The 18,727-nt window shown below is 37.5% G+C and overlaps 1 protein-coding gene across 1 annotated transcript; it reads left to right on the top strand.

Annotated features, from left to right (window-relative positions):
- The first annotated feature begins 281 nt into the window (after positions 1-281).
- On the top strand, positions 282-18,404 carry FBXO47 (F-box protein 47). The gene is made up of 10 exons (XM_063302814.1): positions 282-484; positions 3,630-3,800; positions 9,749-9,825; positions 9,927-10,004; positions 10,381-10,489; positions 10,929-11,105; positions 11,366-11,512; positions 14,034-14,176; positions 16,696-16,855; positions 18,237-18,404. Exons 1-10 carry the CDS (start codon positions 286-288, stop codon positions 18,344-18,346), a joined length of 1,371 nt encoding a protein of 456 aa, XP_063158884.1. The 5' UTR covers positions 282-285; the 3' UTR covers positions 18,347-18,404.
- Positions 18,405-18,727: the final 323 nt, after the last annotated feature.

Here is an 18,727-nt window from a genome sequence, read left to right on the forward strand (position 1 = left end):
GAGCAATACTCCTTCTGCTTGCTTCTAACACTCTGATGTTTTAGACTTCTAATGAGGAATCCAAGTCTAGATGGTCCAGCTCTATACTAAGCCTGATTTTCAATGATCTTGATCAGGAATCCCATCAAAATGTTAATTTTATGCATCAACCATATAGTATTTAGTATGTGCTGTATTTATGCAGCAACCAAAAAATACGCCATTGTGCTGCCTATTTTTATTGATTTTACTGACTTAATTTTCCCCATTTTTTGGATTTTAATTGTTTTTCTTCAGGATAAATTTATGAAACAAGAAAGGAGGATGACATCTCCTATAAGAACTAGCTATACCTTGGTTCCTAATCAAAAATATCGACGTAGTTATCGCCATTCCAGCAAATTTAACAACACCCTGCAAACAGATTCTGCATCTCTGTCCACACTTGGGGATTTCAAAGCCCTTCCTTTAGAAATATTTCAAATGGTTTTAGAGTATCTTTCAGGTGAGTCAGTCCTACTCCACATGCAAAATGGCAGCCACATTGCCGCTATCAAATTAGGATGTAAATTCAGGGTAGATTTCTAGGTCCCTGAGAGGACAATCAAGAAGCCATAGGATGCTGTGAGCCTCCCTCCCTTTGGTTGGAGAAGAAGCCTCAGTGAAAGCCCTTTTGACTGGAAGCATAGCTGTTCCACAATCACTGTTTTGATAAAGACCAGTGTGAAAAAGTTGCATCCCAGGGACATTGTCAGTAGCTGACCAGGGAACACTTTAGAACAGCCTTTCTCAACTGTCTGACCCTGGAGGAACCCTTGAAATATTTTTCAGGCCTCAGGGAACCCCTGCACATTCAGGCTCAAATATAGGCCAGAAGTTACAAAATTAGTATATTCATTTTATGTGTAGGCCTGTGTACACGCATTAAGAGTGTTCTTAAACTAAAAATAAAGAATGAAACTTACCTCTTTAATGTGAAGTTGCCAGAATTTGAAATAATTTTTTAAATAAATCCTGATCTCCCAGGGAAGCCCTAGTGACCTCTCGCAGAACCTTAGGGTTCCACAGAACCCTGCTTGAGAAACCTGCTTTAGAGAACTACTATATTCAAAGTTCCTCAGAGCTTTCTTAGACTTGGAGTTGATGTATTTATTTTCAGTTCTATTGGAACCAGTAGGAGAAGGAAGAAAAACAAAAATTAGTGGAAGAAAGGCTACGCCACGTACTCTCTGCTCTGGCTGCCCTGAGCACCATTGCCTTTCTTGCCGCATGCTTCACATATGTTTATTCCAAATAAATTGCATTAAATGTTTTAAAGCATGTTTTTTTCAAAAAGCAAGCAGCCTTCCTGGAGGATTGCAGGAATAGGCAAAATTAAAGACAGTATCAGTACTGACATAGATGGCCTGTGTTTTTCAGCACAGCGAGTGAAAGGCTGAGATCACCCCAAGCACCTACTGCAATTACTGATTGTAAATACATTTGTACACATTCATTATCTTTCTGTTTATTCTCTTCTTACTCACCTCAGTGGCTTGTTTGCTGTTTGCTCCTACTTCTTAGGAAGTTCAGCAGCTAAAATTCACACCAAGCAGAGAACTGCTAAACTCTCTTAAATCTAAATGAATATGTGAGAGGAAAATAAGTAGAGTTGTGCAGCTCTCTGGATTCAGTCTCCAGAAGCTGCTTCAGAGCAGGTGGGAGCCTGAACATAGAACCCATTCAATCGGAAGTGCTGCACAGCCTTAAAAATAAGCTTTTGACCATGTGTTGACATGGAGAAAATACTTAAGCTGTAATAAGCTAGGAGACAGACAGCAATCCCTTTTATCTGAATTAACTCCAAAGCCACCAGTTGACTCAGTTTAGGGCCCTTGCACACCAGCACAATTTTCATTTCCCAGGCCTTCAAACACAGCTCCGTGCCAGTTCAGATTTGTTCCTACCACAGCCAATCTTGGATTGCTGAATTCTAGTACTAGGACTTGAAAACTGTCTTCAGAGCTGTTCTTACACTATAATTAGCCAGAACTAAATTCGCTCAGCTGTCCATCAAAGAAGACAATATGGGATCACAGGGACATGGAGTGGGAAAATGCATATGTGGTCATATGAGTTTTCTTAACCGATTTCTCCAGTGTTTTCTTAGAGCAATGGGTCCCAAGCTGATAATAGAGGAAACTGTTGAAAATGAATGAATATGAGGTGTGGATGACTGCAGACAATGCCACTGCAAAGCTTGGATGCATTTGAAGATTAGGCATGGGAGAGGTTGTTTGCCTGGTGAATTTAACTGTTTTGTAATGGTAAAGAGCTCTCTTACTACCTCCCTCTGTTCCTCTCTTGCCCATCCTTCCCCCTTCACAGCTACAGTACCCCTTCCCATTACCTTACCTCCATTCAGTTCCCCTTCTTTTTTCACTGCAACTGCCATTTTCCCTTTTCTCATTTACATCCTGTTTTTTTCTTCCTTTTTGCTATTTCTGCTGTAAGGAAGCTTAGGTAGCTGTAGTTACCCATAATGACACAAACATAACAAAATGTGACATCATGATGCAAGCTCAGTCCTTTTGTATTTGTTTTGCAACATTCCACACAAGTACCTAAGCAATGGAGATTATGTTGTGATGCGTGTTTTGTCACTTGCTCATAGACTCCTATGGAAGGGAGGGGAATGTATGTATATATGTTGTATGTTTCTGTGTTTGAGAATAGCTTGTCTATGACAGAGAGTGGTTGGTATATGCAGATGGGGATCAACTGCATTTGTAAATGGGGCACCTTATTTATTTATTCATTCATTCAGTCAGTCATGTCCAATTCTCAGAAACTGCCTGGACAAGACCCTGCAGTTTTCTGAGGCAAGGTTTTTCAGAAGTGGTATGATATAATATAAAAAATAAGGATGTTCCTTATTTTACAAGCAATTAATTTGATTACATTAATTTAATGTTTTATATTTTAATATTAATTTAATGTTTTATATTTTAATATTAATTTAATGTTTTATATTTTAATATTAATTTAATGTTTTATATTTTAATATTAATTTTATATTTTAATATTAATTTAATGTTTTATATTTTAATATTAATTTTATATTTTAATATTAATTTAATGTTTTATATTTTAATATTAATTTTATATTTTAATATTAATTTAATGTTTTATATTGGCCCTATCCTTTTTATGGCTTCTGGTAGGGATGGACACACACACATATAGTACACAAGTGCGTCCATGCATGTATTACTGGTTTGGGGTGGACAGATTTAGTTTCAGCTAGTACTAGCAATTCTAGTTTGACAAGAGAGGGTTGTCTGAAATTCCATTACTTCATTTGAACAAGTATTATTTTTAAAAATTGTCAAAATCTTGCGAGATCATTAAATCTTGCTTGAAATCTCATGGGAATATCAAAAACTTGAAAGATTTGGCTATCACATAAGATTTAGCCATTTTTGTTTAATTTTTGGGTCCTACATATGTCATGTGAAGAGGTCATATGTACACAACTATGTGTATGACCACATGCCAATCTTGGCTTAAGAGTAGTCCCAAACTTTTTTTGATGAATTAAAGAGAAGAGGAACCACTGTGTGAATAAAGCCTAACAATTGCCTTTTCTTTTCTTTTTCTCCTTTATTCAGTGAAGGATATCAGCATGATGAGCATGGTATCAAAGAGTATCAGCAACCGTCTTATTAATTACATCTCAACTCCTTCTGGAAATAGAAGATTTTTGCCACAGGATTTTCATAACCATGAGCTATCTGGCTGTAGAAAAGGATCCTCCAATCTAGAACATTACAGATCATTAGGTGATCAACCCCCCACTCCTTAAGCTTTTCAGATATTCCAAAACAGGAAACAGCTCAACCAGATAGAAAAACATTAAGATAGAAAAGTCTCAGTTGACTGAAGAGAGACCAGCTTCAAATTGCATTATTTTTATTGAGAGAAAACAAGAATATTGCAGGATAGGAAAAATGTTTCACTGTAGTAAATTAATGTGCATGTCAAATCAGGATCTAGAGTAATATAGTGAGCAAAAATTAATTTGGGCATAAATACAAGGAACTATTTGTTGGAAACTATATTTATAATAGAAAGGGAATTGTAGCTTCCTCAAACTGCTCTGTGATTTTTTTTCTGTTTTTCTATTATGAACTGATGTTCTATTTTTAATGATAAACAGGTGTCAGAGTCTGTGGAAATATCAGTGATAATGTAGGTGAAAGAGCAAGATACTTAACTGTGCCTCCCCAACTCTTTGTTTTCTCCTGTAATACTCTTGTTGCTTTTCCCCCTGTGAGATTTCAAATGTATATTTATCTTTTCAGATATATGTCTGAAATCTGGTGTAGTGCAAGAAGAACAGATTAAGGGGAACTTCAATAGTTAAAGAGAGCAGGAGAGTTAACTTCTTCCCTGCAACACTGCTATTTTAAACTGCGGGGAGGGGTTGCCTGTAATGGGAACAGAAATCTGAAAAATGTATTGCTTTACAAAATTCATGGAGCCTCTGCCAAAGTAATCTTTCCACACCATTATTATGATCATGTCATCATCTCTCTCTAGCTGTCTTCAGCATTTTTGCCAGACTTCAACGCTTCAACTCCCAGTTACTGCTGCTGCTTTTTTCTTCTTCTGTTCCATGCAACTTATTCTGTCTTTGTCACTGGTTTTCTGCAACCCTCCCCCTGCTTCTTTTCATTTATCTGTGGCACTCTTTTCACTCAGAGCCTTTCCACAATGCCAAACTTTGACATAATCCAGCCTTCGCTGTAGCAATATAATATCTTGTTGGCATAATGATTTATAGTCTTGTTTTTCAGCACTATCCTATATGTTTTTCAGCAGGCTAACAAAATATGTTATCTATACTGGGGGTGAGCTAATATTTTCAGGATGCTGATCAGTTAATGAATAACTAATGGCATGTCTGTCCCAGTACTCACTTCCCTCATTTAAATGCAACAGACCATGGAAATCGCCAATGACAAACAAGGCTTGGTTGATTTTACATACATTCTTACTTTCCCCTCTTATACACCAGGGAATTATGTTGGCTGAAAGAGAAAGGATTAGGTGTTTGAAAGTATGGAAAGCAGAAGTATAACAGCTGTGTAAAGTATAGTCTAGGAGTGAAAAAAGACCATGTGGGCCATGGGACAAAGGTAAAATTGCAGCAATAGGCCATTCAAGTAAACAAATAACTAATGGCAATAAACAACTAATATCCTTATGAATCTGTATATGACACACTTAACCAGGTCAATTACATGCTAAGCTTGATTTTTTTTAATTGATTGATTGATTGTAGCTTATTTTACAGTGTGAAATCAGGTTGTTTGGTTAGTTCAGTGTATCGTGGAATCTCCTAAAATAGGTTAATTTAGTAACTAAGAAGTGTGTTTTGTAAACACAATGCAAATTAGTTACCAGTTTGATTTTGAAAGGAATTAAACACTTCAATTTCAACTCTACAACATAAGCACCGGATAGTAGATGTAGATAATGGGGTAAGGAGCAAGAGTGGAGTCTTTTCATTGTCATACAATGCGGTTAAAGAACTCCACAACTAATCCAGAAGGATTAATATTAGTCCCAAAGTGGCTAAACTAACTTCTCCTACTTAGCTATATCATATGTACATGGTACATGCGCAGGGCTAACATAATCTCAGCCATAAAAATCAAGACAATCCTTTTTGCCATCTAGTGGTTTTCCAGAGTTTTGCAATCCAAATATGGTAGCTGTAGCACAAACCAAATTCCCCCATAGCAGATATATACTAATATCATTTGATAATTCTGCAGCACAGAATATGTCAGCCCTAACTATGGCAATCCTAACTATAAATATAGTTAACACATATTTCCCGCTATTCTCTTCTTACACTTTTGCACTTCATTAAATTGATCTATGAGCAAATCACCATAAGTTATCAAACAGAGGCAGGTAGAATCCAATGAGATCAAAAGATGATTGAAAATTAGCATTTCTAGTGATTTTCTTTAGCCTTGTTGGAATAGCAACACAAACTCAGTGAATGTTATGGCTTAGATCTTCCTATTCTAAAAACAGTGATCCATTACCATGCATTAATTTTTAGCTTCTGGTTTGAGAAAAAAAAAATATGTTTCTGCTGTTTTATCCCTCATAGCCTACTTTACCCTTTTCCTCCCTGTGCTTTAAATATATTTCCAATATCTAGAAAGTTTTATATATCCTGATTTTTGAAAGAAAAAAAAACTGTAAGTCTCCACAGGCTTTTTTCCTCTCTCTCTCTCTCTTTCTCTCTCTCTCAATCTTGGAATACAGTACCAGAAACACATCTATTTTAACACATCTATCTTATGTGCTATTTAAACAGCTTGAAATTACAGTATCTTTCCTTTGCAATGGCTTGAAAAATTGTTAAAAAGTCTCTTTCTTTGAGAGAAAAAGATAGTAGATTTGATTCCTTATTTTCAAGCTTGAGTTTCCTTTTAACTCAAATATGCTTAATACCTATCCAAGGGTGTCAGCAGAGGGGTCGAAAAGTCAAGATGGCAGCCATAACCATGAGATCACAACACACATAAAAAAGGGATGGGGCTCAGATCACATGGTTGTGGCTGCCATCTTGACTTGTTTGACCCCTTCTTTGTGGATGCCTCTGTAACTATCACTATAAGAGTGACATCATCTTGTTTTCAAGGATCTGGATGTTATTTATGTGGCCTTTTAAAACAACACCCATTTCCAAGATATTTTGCTATTCAGGTTTCAGCAGAAGAAGCATCAGAGAGTTCAGTTCCAAAGAATGATCCATAAAACTATTCATATGGAGCTATTTGATTCTGTCCCCTAGGAAGGGTAACACAGCCTTTGGGACATTTGAAGAATCTAGAACGTTGTCAGCATGAACCAAACAGAATAGAAGAGGTGTACTTTGATTTTTCCTCACTTCATTTAGAGTTTTGGAGCTGAATATAGTCCTCTTGATAGAGAGGAGTTATATGAAAGAATATTAGATTGGATTAAATGGAATATTGGATTGGATTAAATGGATGCACATCTTATCTCGTTGTTAGACTTTGCTTAAATCCATGCATTCATTTGAAATAAATGGCAATAAATCAAATTACAATTTATTTTTTTAATAGTAATTTTATTAAACATTACAATTAAAAAGATAAAAATAAAAAATAAAAAAGAATAGAAAGAAAAATAGAAAGTGCAGAAAAGAAGAAAAAATAGAAAGAAAAAGAAAAAATAAGAATATAGTAAAGAAAAAGAAAAATATATAAAGAAACGACTTCCCCCTTCATCACAACAAGTATAAACAATTTTAGTAACTTAACACCTTCTCTTAAAATACAACAAATGATCTCTTCTTCCCATAACTCATCTTTTATCTATAAACCAATCCTTAAAGAGTCCCCTTTTGGGAGAGATGGGCAGTGATAGAAATTTGAAAAATAAATAAATAAAGCCTCAATGTTCAATCCTGGTCAGCAAAAGTCTATTAAGGGTTACCAGAGATAACAACATATCTATTTTAACCTTGATCAAATAAACCAACTTTATATTCCTTCCTTTTACTTTTAACCATCTTGATCTTTAATCCGTTCAAATAATGTCCTAGAACTTGATTTCTTTTCATTTTTTCTTTTTCTCTTCTCACAAAATCCTTCAAAACTTTAACAAATCTCTTTTGTAAACTCAGTTTAGGAATCCAGGTCACTCTCTTGGTTTGTTATTTGTATATCCCTTTTAATTATTAAGACATCAGCCAGTTTCATTTGTATATCCAATGTAGTATCTTTTTCCATATTATTCTTGTAGCCTGTCATTTTTAAATCCACTTTCAAATCAGTCTCAGTCTTGTCCGGTAAAACTTGTTCCTCTTCCATAACATCTTTTAAACACAGTCTATCTATAATGGCAGACACTCTTAAAATTAACTTCTGGGTCCTTTGTTCACAAATATCCTTCAATATGTCCAATGTTAAAGTATTTTGCTCCATTCTGTATTTGTAAGTCAGATATAAGTATTCTTCTCCTTTAATTGTAATCTTTAATTCCTTCTGGTTCCTTTTAGTGTCCAACCTTCAAAGTCCCATCCTATCATTTTTTTTTTAAGAATTCAAAACAACAGCATTTTCCCATGGGAAGGATTCTTATAATTAATTTCAAAATCTTATTTCAAATCCATCTGGACTCTTAATCCATTTGTAACTTTCCAAAATCAACATTCTAATCACTCTTTTGCTGTTTATTCCAAAAAAAGAATTTTTTAAAGTCCTTAAACTTGTATTTAAAACTTCTTTCACTAAGAATTGAAGGAAATCCACCCAGTGCTATAAAACGTGTTGATCCAAAGGCTCCTAACAGCTAAAAAGCAGTTAAGAAGCCATTTCCAAGAGTGATTAAGAAATGAGGCTTGGCAAACCTTATGTCCACACAGGCTGCATTACAGCTGTGAGCTTGGTTGAAATCCCTTGACTCCCAGCTGCTTGACTCACAAGTTGTCCACAAAAACCTCAGTTCCTACAGTGTACTCATGAGGAGCAGCTGTCCAGAGTGCAAGTGGGCAATCTCATAATCTCTCTTTTTTCTGGAGACATCTGGAGAATTCGCCATCTGGCCGCTGATCTCTGCCACAGTGCTGTCCCTGCTCCTTCAGGGATATCTAGTTCACCATGAATCTTCACCGGAAATCCAATCAAATTACAATTTCTAATGAAAATAGTAGATGTTCATTTAGTACTTATAAGATGCTATGTACAAAAATAGATATATGGCATTATTTTTGCTCAGAGCTTAAACTCTGAGAACTTAAATCACTGGTTCTTCAACTGTTTGACCCAATTACTCCTTTTCTTGGTCTTGAATAATGATGTTACCCTCCCCCACCCCCCAAAAAAGACTGTTGTTTTACACAAGCATCTTGGCAGCAGCAATCCCAAACTGGATCCTTGACTTGCAAACAAGCAGTTACAAATTGCTCCATTATCCCTGGGATATGCCCAAATTCAGAACCATTGGCTTAAACTCTAAGAAACAGAAGTACTCATGGTCATAAAATAATAGAGATAGAAGGGGCCATTTAGACTGTTAAATCTAAGCTCCCTGCTATTGCAGAAATATAAATTAAAGCATGCTTGAAAGATGTCTGTCTAGTCTTTGCTCAAACATATCCAGTGAAGCACTGGAAAAGAAACATGCGTGGTGGTAGTAGAGAAGCATGTAAGCTTAACTAGGAAAGGATAAACTGGAGAAGAAAATCTTGTGGGATTTGAAGGATTCCCTCCTCCTGACAATCCTATCTAGCTGCTCATAAGCACTGTGAATATGTAGCTTAATCATGTGAAAGGTGAAAGGTCCTCTGTGCAAGCACCAAGTCATGTCTGACCCTTTGGGGGGATGCCGCTTTAGCGATGTTTTCTTGGCAGACTATAGCAGGATGGTTTGCCATTGCCTTCCCCAGTCATCACCTTCCCCAGCAAGCTGGGTACTCATACAAGCTTAATCATAGCCCATTAAAAATAGAGCTACTAAATTTGGGCTGCAAAAGCCTAGACAACCACTAGATGGCAAAAAGAGAGAGGGTTCTGTTTCTGCTGTCACCTAGTGGTTGTCAATATTTTTGCAGCCCAAACTTGAAAGCCCTAATTAAAACAAATGGGCTCCTGGCTCTTAACATAGGCCTATAGGTTTTGAAAAGTACCTTCACAAGAACATTTTTCAAATATCTCTATATGATTTTTCTTTCTAGGCTTGTTGTTAAAAAGGTGCACTTTACTGCTCCCTACAAAAGAGAGACTGAAGTACATACACAAAATACTTTCAGAAGTAAGCATAGTTGTTTTCCAAGAAACATTGGATCTGTTAATTTCTATGTCCCATTGAAATAACATAAGGAAATTGAAGGATATTTTCTTCTGTGTTTATAGATTTCCTGTTTCAAATTCAGTGGCTGCTCAGATCCTTTACACTGTTTGGGACTACAATGTTATGGAGTATTTTTACAGGTAAAAGCAACTGATAGACTAGTAATGCTTTAAAAATAAATGTATTTATTATGGCATAAGCTTTTGTGCATTAGAGTCCATTACTGCATGCAGTATAGACTTTATTCTACAACTGTATGTTGTAAAGTTTCATTCCATTCATAGTTGGGTAAAGACACCCTCCCAAGGTTTTGCAGATCTTAGTATTTGGAGGATTGTCTCTGTATCCCAGGTCAAATCATCTTCTATACTTTGTCACTGGCCACTTTCATTAATTTCACAGTACAAAACAGGCAAATAAAACAGCCGTATCAGAATATATATACACTCAGCTAAGACTTCAAGCTCTGAAACATTTTTGTTTATATTTCTATTGGCTTATTCTGTATGTTTTCAGACCTTAACAGCTGGTTGGGATGAATTTGAATGTCATCGGGTTTACAATTTTCTCTGTGAGTTCAGCAGTTTGCCTCGGAGAATGCAGACAATTGTCAACAGCAAACCTGGTAAATAATCCATGTTTGTGAGCATGTTATAAATTTGGACTTTTGTGTCTTGTGACACCCTAAAGAACTGTGAAAGCAATGGTGACTACTGTCTTTAAACTTGTAGGAGTGCCATCCAAATAAATTTTTCACACAATTTACAGTGTTTTAACATTAGAATAGTGCTGGTTTGGTGTAAGGCACCAGGCTAGTAACCTGGAGACTGTGAGTTCTAGTCCTGCCTTAGGCACGAAGCCAGCTGGGTGACCTTGGGCCAGTCACTCTCTCTCAGCCCGAGGAAGGAGGCAATGGCAAACCACTTCCAAAAATCTTGTCAAGAAAACTGCAGGGACTGGTCCAGGCAGCCTCCGAGAATCAGACACAATTGAACAGATTAAAGAAAAGTAATTAGAATACTCTAAATGCAGACTAATACCTAAATGTTACTAATTTGTCCTAGGAAATGCCCGAAAACTGGAATTGAGGATAAGGACATTTTGCCGCAATGTACTTTTAAACCATTGGATCCATCGGAGTGATTCAGCATTTTGGCTGACCCGTATTTTAAAGCCATGGCCAATGGTAAATCAAGCTCGGCTACTATATATAATATTTGGGCCTGCATCTACAGTGGATGGTAAGCCATTTTAATTAATAAGGCAAAGACAGAAGTATTCACTTACGGGCCTGAAAACAGGAAAAGAAATGACATATCAAGCATGCAGAAAATTAATTGCAATCCTGCTAATAATTTTCCAGCAAGCAGCAATAATTTATTGCTATTTGGAATCTAGAATTGCCTTTCTTTCCACCTCAAGAAATAGGTAGGGGATAGGGCTAACTGGTGTCTCAAGCCAAATTTCAATCTCAGTCACTCTTATGCTTAATACCATTCAGGACATGTTGTTTGGCAGAAAATGATTCAAGGCCCAACAGATGAAACTAGTTTGAAAGGGCTAGCAGATGCTATTAAACTATTATATGACACAGAAGCAAAGGAATGGACAGCTGATGACGTCATCAGTCTGGTGGATGAGCTTGCAGGTATGTTTTCACACCTGAATCCAAGATATCATCAGGTACAGGTAGTCCTTGTTTAGCAACCATAACTGGGATCAGCAGCTCTGTCATTAAGTGAAATGGTAAGCAACTGTGCTTTCCTTTTCCCCATTTCCCCGTCCTCTGGAATGCTCACCTCTTTGCTGGGATAATTCGCAAGAAGGGAATTAATATTTGTATTTACATTCATTGGAGAGGAAGGGATTACAAGAGAGGAAGCAGGCACACAATGGGAAATACACATCAAAAGCAATGTGCTGGTGTTGGCAGTGTGAGCGTGCTACGCAAACAGTCCAATGTATTCCCTATTGTGTGCCTGCTTACACTCTTGTAATCCCTTCCTCTCCAGTCTCTCAGCTCTGCAAGCAGGGGGTGAAAAAAACAACAGGTCAGGTACAGGACAATACATATTGACTGTAAGGTAGCTCATGTGACTGGGGGACTGCAAAGATGTAAATGCAGGCATTGGTCATAAAGTTATTTTTTCAGCACTGTCATAACTTCGAACAGTTGCTGAATGAGGCAGTAGCTAAGCAAGGACTAATATTAAATTACAAGTTGGTTCTTGCTGTGCTTTTCTACTGATATTGCAGGATGGTTTTACTGAATTTGGTGTTTCAGAGAATACTGTATTGGCTTAATGTCCCTAGTGGTTTGGCAATTATTTATTTATTTATTTCTCACATTTCTTCACCACCCATCTTGCCAAGTGACTCTGGGTGGTTTTCAATTAAAATAACAAGACACTAAAATCATAAAAACAAGTGCATCATAAAAAATATAAACATAAAATATAAAATTCCGAATGGACAATCTCAATAAAATTCCTCAGGGCCGCATCACGGCACCAACCACACCCCTATGATTGATTATCCCCCCTCCCGCACAAAGCAACATGGCAAAGCCAGGTTTTCACTCCCTTTCGAGAGAGCGGGGGCCTGCATTACCTCTGGTGGTAATATGTTCCACAGGGCAGGGGCCACGGCGGAGAAGGCCCTCTTCTTGGACCCTGCCAATCAACAATCTCTCATGGACAGAGTCTGTAACATGACCTCTCTGCCTGACCGGGTGGGATGGGTCGATGTAATGGGGGGTGAGGTGGTCCCTCAGGTAACCTGGACCCATGCCACATAGGGCTTTAAAGGTGATAACCAACACCTTGAATTGGACCCAGAAGCAAATTGGCACCCAGTGCAGCTCACGCAGCAAAGGTATTATATGTGCCATCCCTGGGGCTCCTAAAACTGCTCATGCAGCCACATTCTGAACCAGCTGTAGCTTCCAGGTGCTCTTCAAGGGTAGCCCCATGTAGAGCATGTTGCAATAGTCTATACAGGAGATGACCAGGGCATGAGTGACTGACTGGAGGGCTTCCCAATCCAGGAAGGGGCATAACTGGCACACAACACAAAGTTGGGCAAGGGCTCCCCTGGCCTTGGCTGCCACCTTCTCTTTGAGCAGGAGTCGTGGGTCCAGGAGAACCCCCGGTTCCGCACCAGATCTGTCTGGGGCAGTGCAACCCCATCCAGAACCAAAAATGGTAAGTTCCCAGATGCCAAGGAGCCCCTAACCCACAATCACTCTGTCTTACCAAGGTTCAGCTGAAGCCTGTTGTTCCCCATCCAGACCCCTACAGCCTCCAGGCACCGAGAGAGGGTGGTCACAGCATCACTTAAGTCACCCGGGATGGAGATGTATAATTGGGTATCATCAGCATATTGATGATACCTCATCCCGTGGTGACGGATGACCTCACCCAGAGGTTTCATTTACTATGTTGTGACTGCAGACTGGAAAACTTATTCCAGAGGAGCACTTAGGTAACTGATTATTGCAAAAACAACAAAGAAACTTACTCATTCAAGGATTTGATATGATCCAATAGCATAATCCTACATTTGTTTCCTTATTCAAGATTTTTAGACAGATAAAAGATAAACATAGTACAGAAAGTGAAATTTAAAAAGGAAAGGTAAAGAAAAAGTGCAAAAAATAAAAAGAAGGAAAGAAATTTAAAGATATGACTTGCGATGTTCTTTACAGCAGTTACAGTACATACAAAGTTAATATCAGCCTACATTTGTTTCCTGTATTCCCTCAGCTGAATATAAGCCATTGTGAATTCCATGGGATTAACCTTTGAATGTTATAGGGTTGCACTGTTAAACTGAAAACTATCAACAAAACAAAGCTAAATATATTGTAAGGAAAAATGCTCATTGCATCATCTATTCAAAAGCACGGAAGCTAAATCTTACAGTAGTTTCATCATATAACCTTTTAAATGTGAAGTAGATGTGTTGTTTGGATGTTATTTTACTGTTTGTCTTGTTGACTAGATAAAATGGTGTTGTATTCTGCCTATCTTTTCAAGAAGATTTTCAAAAGTAAGAAAATAAAAGTTAAAAGTAAAGCATGCATGTGTGACTACTATACGTGTTCTGGTGTGTGTGTGTGTGTGTGTGTGTGTGTGTGTGTATATAAAATCTTTCTCTATTTTTTATAGTAGTCCCTCAGGAATGGCTTCTTGAAAACAGCGCTCGACTTCTTATCTTGTGCGGAAACAACATCTGCTTCACGTTTATGGCTAGTAAAGCTGTGAATGGACGAGCTATTGAACTGGCAAAGCTGGTGGTGTTCCTGGCTTTGGTGAATAGTAATTGACAGATAGTTTTCACTCCTCACATAGTACCTTCTTCTTCCCTATGTTATGAATGGGCCAAACACACACACACACACACACACACACACACCAAGACACAAAATAGGTGACTTCATTTAATATATCTGGTACAGTTCTCTGAAAGAATATCTGCTGTGAATGGGGTGGATCAGGATGAGGATGACAGTATTTAGGAAGGAGCAGCTATCCATGCAATTTGATAGAAAATCTCCCATCTCCACGAGAAAAAAACAACCCTCCAAAACTATCATTTGGCATGGAGAGAAAGCTGTCATTGTCAACAAAGAAAGCTTAGTTCCAGAGCCAATAGGTCTTTTGAGTGAAATAAACTTTAATCAGGATGGAGAATAAGGGTTAACACACTTCTCATGTGCTCTAGGATGCTTGTTTGGATCCCCTCTCCCTGGTGTTCTTTAGACATGAATAAAGCCTTAAATGTGTTAAGCGCAATGACGTATTTGATGTCTTGTCTAATTTGGCCCTTAGATACCAATTCTTCTGTAGCAGTTTCAGGCAATTCACCAGAATTAACTAACTACAGTAACATTTAAAAAGAGACAAATTAATATATGTCTGAAAATACTGCAGACTAATTACCTTGCCTTAGAGTGTTTCTATGGCAGCATCAAATGCAGTTCCTTTATTGCTGCTTGCATAATGTCACTTTATTTGCCAGTGGGGAAAGCATTTTCATTAAACTTCCATTACAGCAATCCTTGAAGTCATAGGACACTGGGGGTTTTGCCACACTTACCTACCTTCTTGGTAACTAGTGGGCAGGCGGGCAGGCAGGCAGGATCAGCATATCTAACTTGAGGTATCAGATGTGCCAAATGTCCTAGTTTGCCTGCATTACAGTATATTTATCAGAGCACTTCGTATTAATAATTGTATCTTAAATTGATACAGATTACATGGGCATCTTCCTCCTTTTTCTCTCAGGTGGTGAGCCTTGTGGGAGGACTGCAGGAATCCTGCACCTTTAATTATAGGAAAAGAGAAATGTTTTAAGCTAAGCTTCCTATGTGTATACTATGTAGAATGAAGGTGTTGTAGCAGCTGATAGCACCCCTCTGTGAGAGTTTTGCACAATTCAAAATCAGCTCTGAACTTGCCTGATCTCATGATATCTGCTGGATTGGGGAGCTGAGCTGATTTATTTCAGATGCTGAGATGGGCCAATATATTTGAAAGCTGGCACATGCTAGTGTGACTCAGCAAAGCTTCTGGCAGGAACTTTTGGCTTACCTTGCCTTCCTACCCCTGGGCTGAAGGCAACCATTCTTCTTTACACACACACACCTCCATTGAGCCTGTCTTTAGGCACAGTTACAGTGGTGATGAATGAATGCACTGTTGGAAGATGTGAAAGACCAGGTTAGGGACAGTTCGTCTCAGAGAAAATCTGTCTACGTGGTTACTAAGAGTCGACACTGGCTTGATGGCACATAATCAATCAATAGGCACTGTTTGCCACATATCTCCTGCATTCCAGCCAAGACTGACCTGGTAATTTTGACCATTTTCAGATGTATTTGGACAGCAGGACACTATGAGACAGTACCTTTATGTGTTTGTCAGTCTAGGGCTCACAGTAAACATCAGCCAATCAGCAGTTGCCATTTCTGACTAATAGCCAAACACAAAGAACTGTCAGCCAATCAGCCAGTAACGGCGCCTTGTCCCATCGAGACTCACATCCCTCCCCCACTTCACCAGAGACAGAGATAATAAATTGTTTTGCTAGCTTACATCCTCTTTTTTCTTAGAAGCTCAAGGTGGCATACCTAGCACTCCTCCTATTTTTCCCCATAACAGCTCCACTAAGAGGTAATTCTTCTCTGCTCTCCATGGTGGCAAATATTTAGTGCCTTCCAAACTCTTAATGCTGCCATTCCAGAAAGTCTGGCCTCCTTTTCCTAACCATGTCTCCACACTGCTATAAAGAAATCCCAGAAAGTAGGCAGAGCTATTCCCTCCAATGGAAGCACAGACATTTTAGGCACCATACAGCAATATTGTATGCTGCTATTTATGACATTGCATTTGCTGCCTTGATATATCATATCCTCATACATGAATAAAATGCCATTGTCTTAAAATTACATGGAAATTGTGTTTGCAAGTCCATAGTTACAGTAGTATTTGATGGGGGGAGGGGGATCATGCCCAGTTTTTGGGACTGTGCTTCTATTTGAAAGACCTTACAGAGAGAACCAAGAAGAATTGCAAGGAATGCTTACAGAGCAAGGATGTTCCACTTTATCTAGTTTAAGCTAAGTTTTGCAAAAAAAAAAAAAAAAAGTCAAACCATCAAAAAGCAAGCAAGCAATTTAAAAATTCTAGCCCTATGAAAGTTGCTATTATTTATATATGTGTGTTTGTGTGTGTGTGTCTTATTATTTTGGACTGAAAAGCACAAGGGTGGGAGCAAAGAACCTACCATCCAGCAAATTTTGTTTTATTCATGTTTCTGCTCTACCAGGTGTGTGAGAAGGACCTCTATTGCATGGACTGGGCTGTAAAAATGATGCAGAAAGTCTGCAAGGTTTTCAGTACCACAACTGAAAGGAACAACTTTTTGCAGAGTGTGGAGAATGCCTTTGCACATATTATCATGGATGCCCTGCAGTCAGTGATATCTGGTAAGAAGTCAAATTATACCACTACTGTAATCTCACCCACTGCCTTAATCCTGATTATCTGAATCTTCCAATCCCAGGTGCTTCTTCTTTGTCCAAGTTCACCAACGTTGAGATAGCTTCTCTCACCAAAAGAGATGTTGAAATAGTTTAACTGAATGTATCAAATCTCAGCTTGTTTCAACAAAATGGTTTCCCTCTGAGAAATAGTTTAGAATTTTCTTGTGCATGTTCCAGATTAGTACTTCCAATTGTTGTTTATTTGTTGTCACTTCCGACTCTTCGTGACTTCCAATAGTTTAAGTTTAAACCTATTTTCTGTTTTGTTAAATTATTTATTGCAGCTATAATATTTTTATTTATTTGTTTGTTTGTTGATTTATTTAGAGATTTATATCCTTGCCCTTCAGTATTTACTGAATCAACTATATTTATATAACAATAAATATAGTTATATAAATATAGTTATATTTCACTTTTAGGCAGAAGGGTTGAATAGATGTTATGGGTAAAGAGGTTAGGATTGAAACCACACTGAATGAGGAGTACGGTAAAGGTTTAATCCTTTCCCCATGTATTATGGTCCTGTCAAAAATCAACCCTTTGGAGACTTTATGCCATAAGAAAGAGGCTGCTGTCAGTGCCAGTGGCCCAGCTCACCTCCTCTCCCATTTTCAGTTGAAATTTAATCCTATATTCACATAATTTGGCCCTTAGTACAATTACTAAAAACTGTTACTAAAATTTTGTGCCTTTGATTTGTGAAGTTGCTTTCTAAAACAGATTTTCTTTCTTATATTTTTTTTAAATAAATATATTACTGTATACAGATTTTTGCATACCCAAAATTCTAATGAGAATATAACACTGAAACTGGATTCCTAGAAATTTTAATCAGCATTTCTTTAAAAAGCTGACTTTATTTCTGATTAATTCTAATGAACATTCATATAGTTGAAGCATAATACAAATGTACACTTTTCTAAATGTCATACTAGAAAATTCATAAATGAAAAATAATATGCCTGCTCACAAATTACTATGAGCATATGAAGCATTGCCATGGGCCGTTGCCTTGTAAAACAAATCTTTACAAGTGTTTACAAAAATACAACCAATATAGTCTACACAAATAGAATCAGATCATAACTATAGTAATTTTTTTAAAAAACACTTCCCAGGAGTAATAAGTATGCTCCATGTTTAATAACAAGTCACTAATACACAAGGTAAAGGTTCTCTTGAGTCAAGCTCGACTCCTGGTGATCTTGGAAGATACATTGGTGAAATAAAATATCCATTGGCTTCGAATTTTACAAGTTACGCAACATCTATATTTCAAATAAAAGTGGGTTTTGTTCAAACTGTTGTTTATTTTGCTTAGGAGAGCATGATGAAGAAGACAGCAGCTTTTTAAACCTGTTTCACCTGGTCAATGCACAAGCAAATTTTCATAAAGAAATCCTTTATTTGACCATGAGCTACAACATGTAATTTTTTTCTGGCTCTTGAGAATTTGGAGAAGACAGCTTATGAATAAAACAGATTACCTTTGCCCATTATCTTTTTTTACCTTCCTATGTAGCTGCAAGCATCCTGGCCTGCCTTCTAAATTCACATTTCATTGGACTTGATCAATTATATTATAGCATCAAGATTTATTTATCTTTATTTATTTTCACATCTGCTGAAGTGAGAGAGGCACACAGAGAGGCACGCACGAAGGAAAAACATGTGCAGAGGCTGGGACAAAATATGGAATCCAACATTGATGAAAGAAACAATTATCTGTCTGCTGGTAAACTAGATTAATGCAAACCATTAAAATAGCCAGTTATATAATGAAAAATGAGCTGTTACAATGGCAGACCCATG

Source organism: Candoia aspera, chromosome 4 (genome assembly GCF_035149785.1).
Source record: "Candoia aspera isolate rCanAsp1 chromosome 4, rCanAsp1.hap2, whole genome shotgun sequence".
Classification (NCBI taxonomy): Eukaryota; Metazoa; Chordata; class Lepidosauria; order Squamata; family Boidae; genus Candoia; species Candoia aspera.

Bases quoted from the DNA above. Each gene is read 5' to 3' on its own strand.
- FBXO47 (XM_063302814.1), top strand. From the start codon at position 286: ATGAAACAAGAAAGGAGGATGACATCTCCTATAAGAACTAGCTATACC. The intron at 485-3,629 runs GTGAGTCAGTCC...TCCTTTATTCAG, and splicing joins GGTTTTAGAGTATCTTTCAG to TGAAGGATATCAGCATGATG. The intron at 3,801-9,748 runs GTGATCAACCCC...TTTTCTTTCTAG, and splicing joins AGAACATTACAGATCATTAG to GCTTGTTGTTAAAAAGGTGC.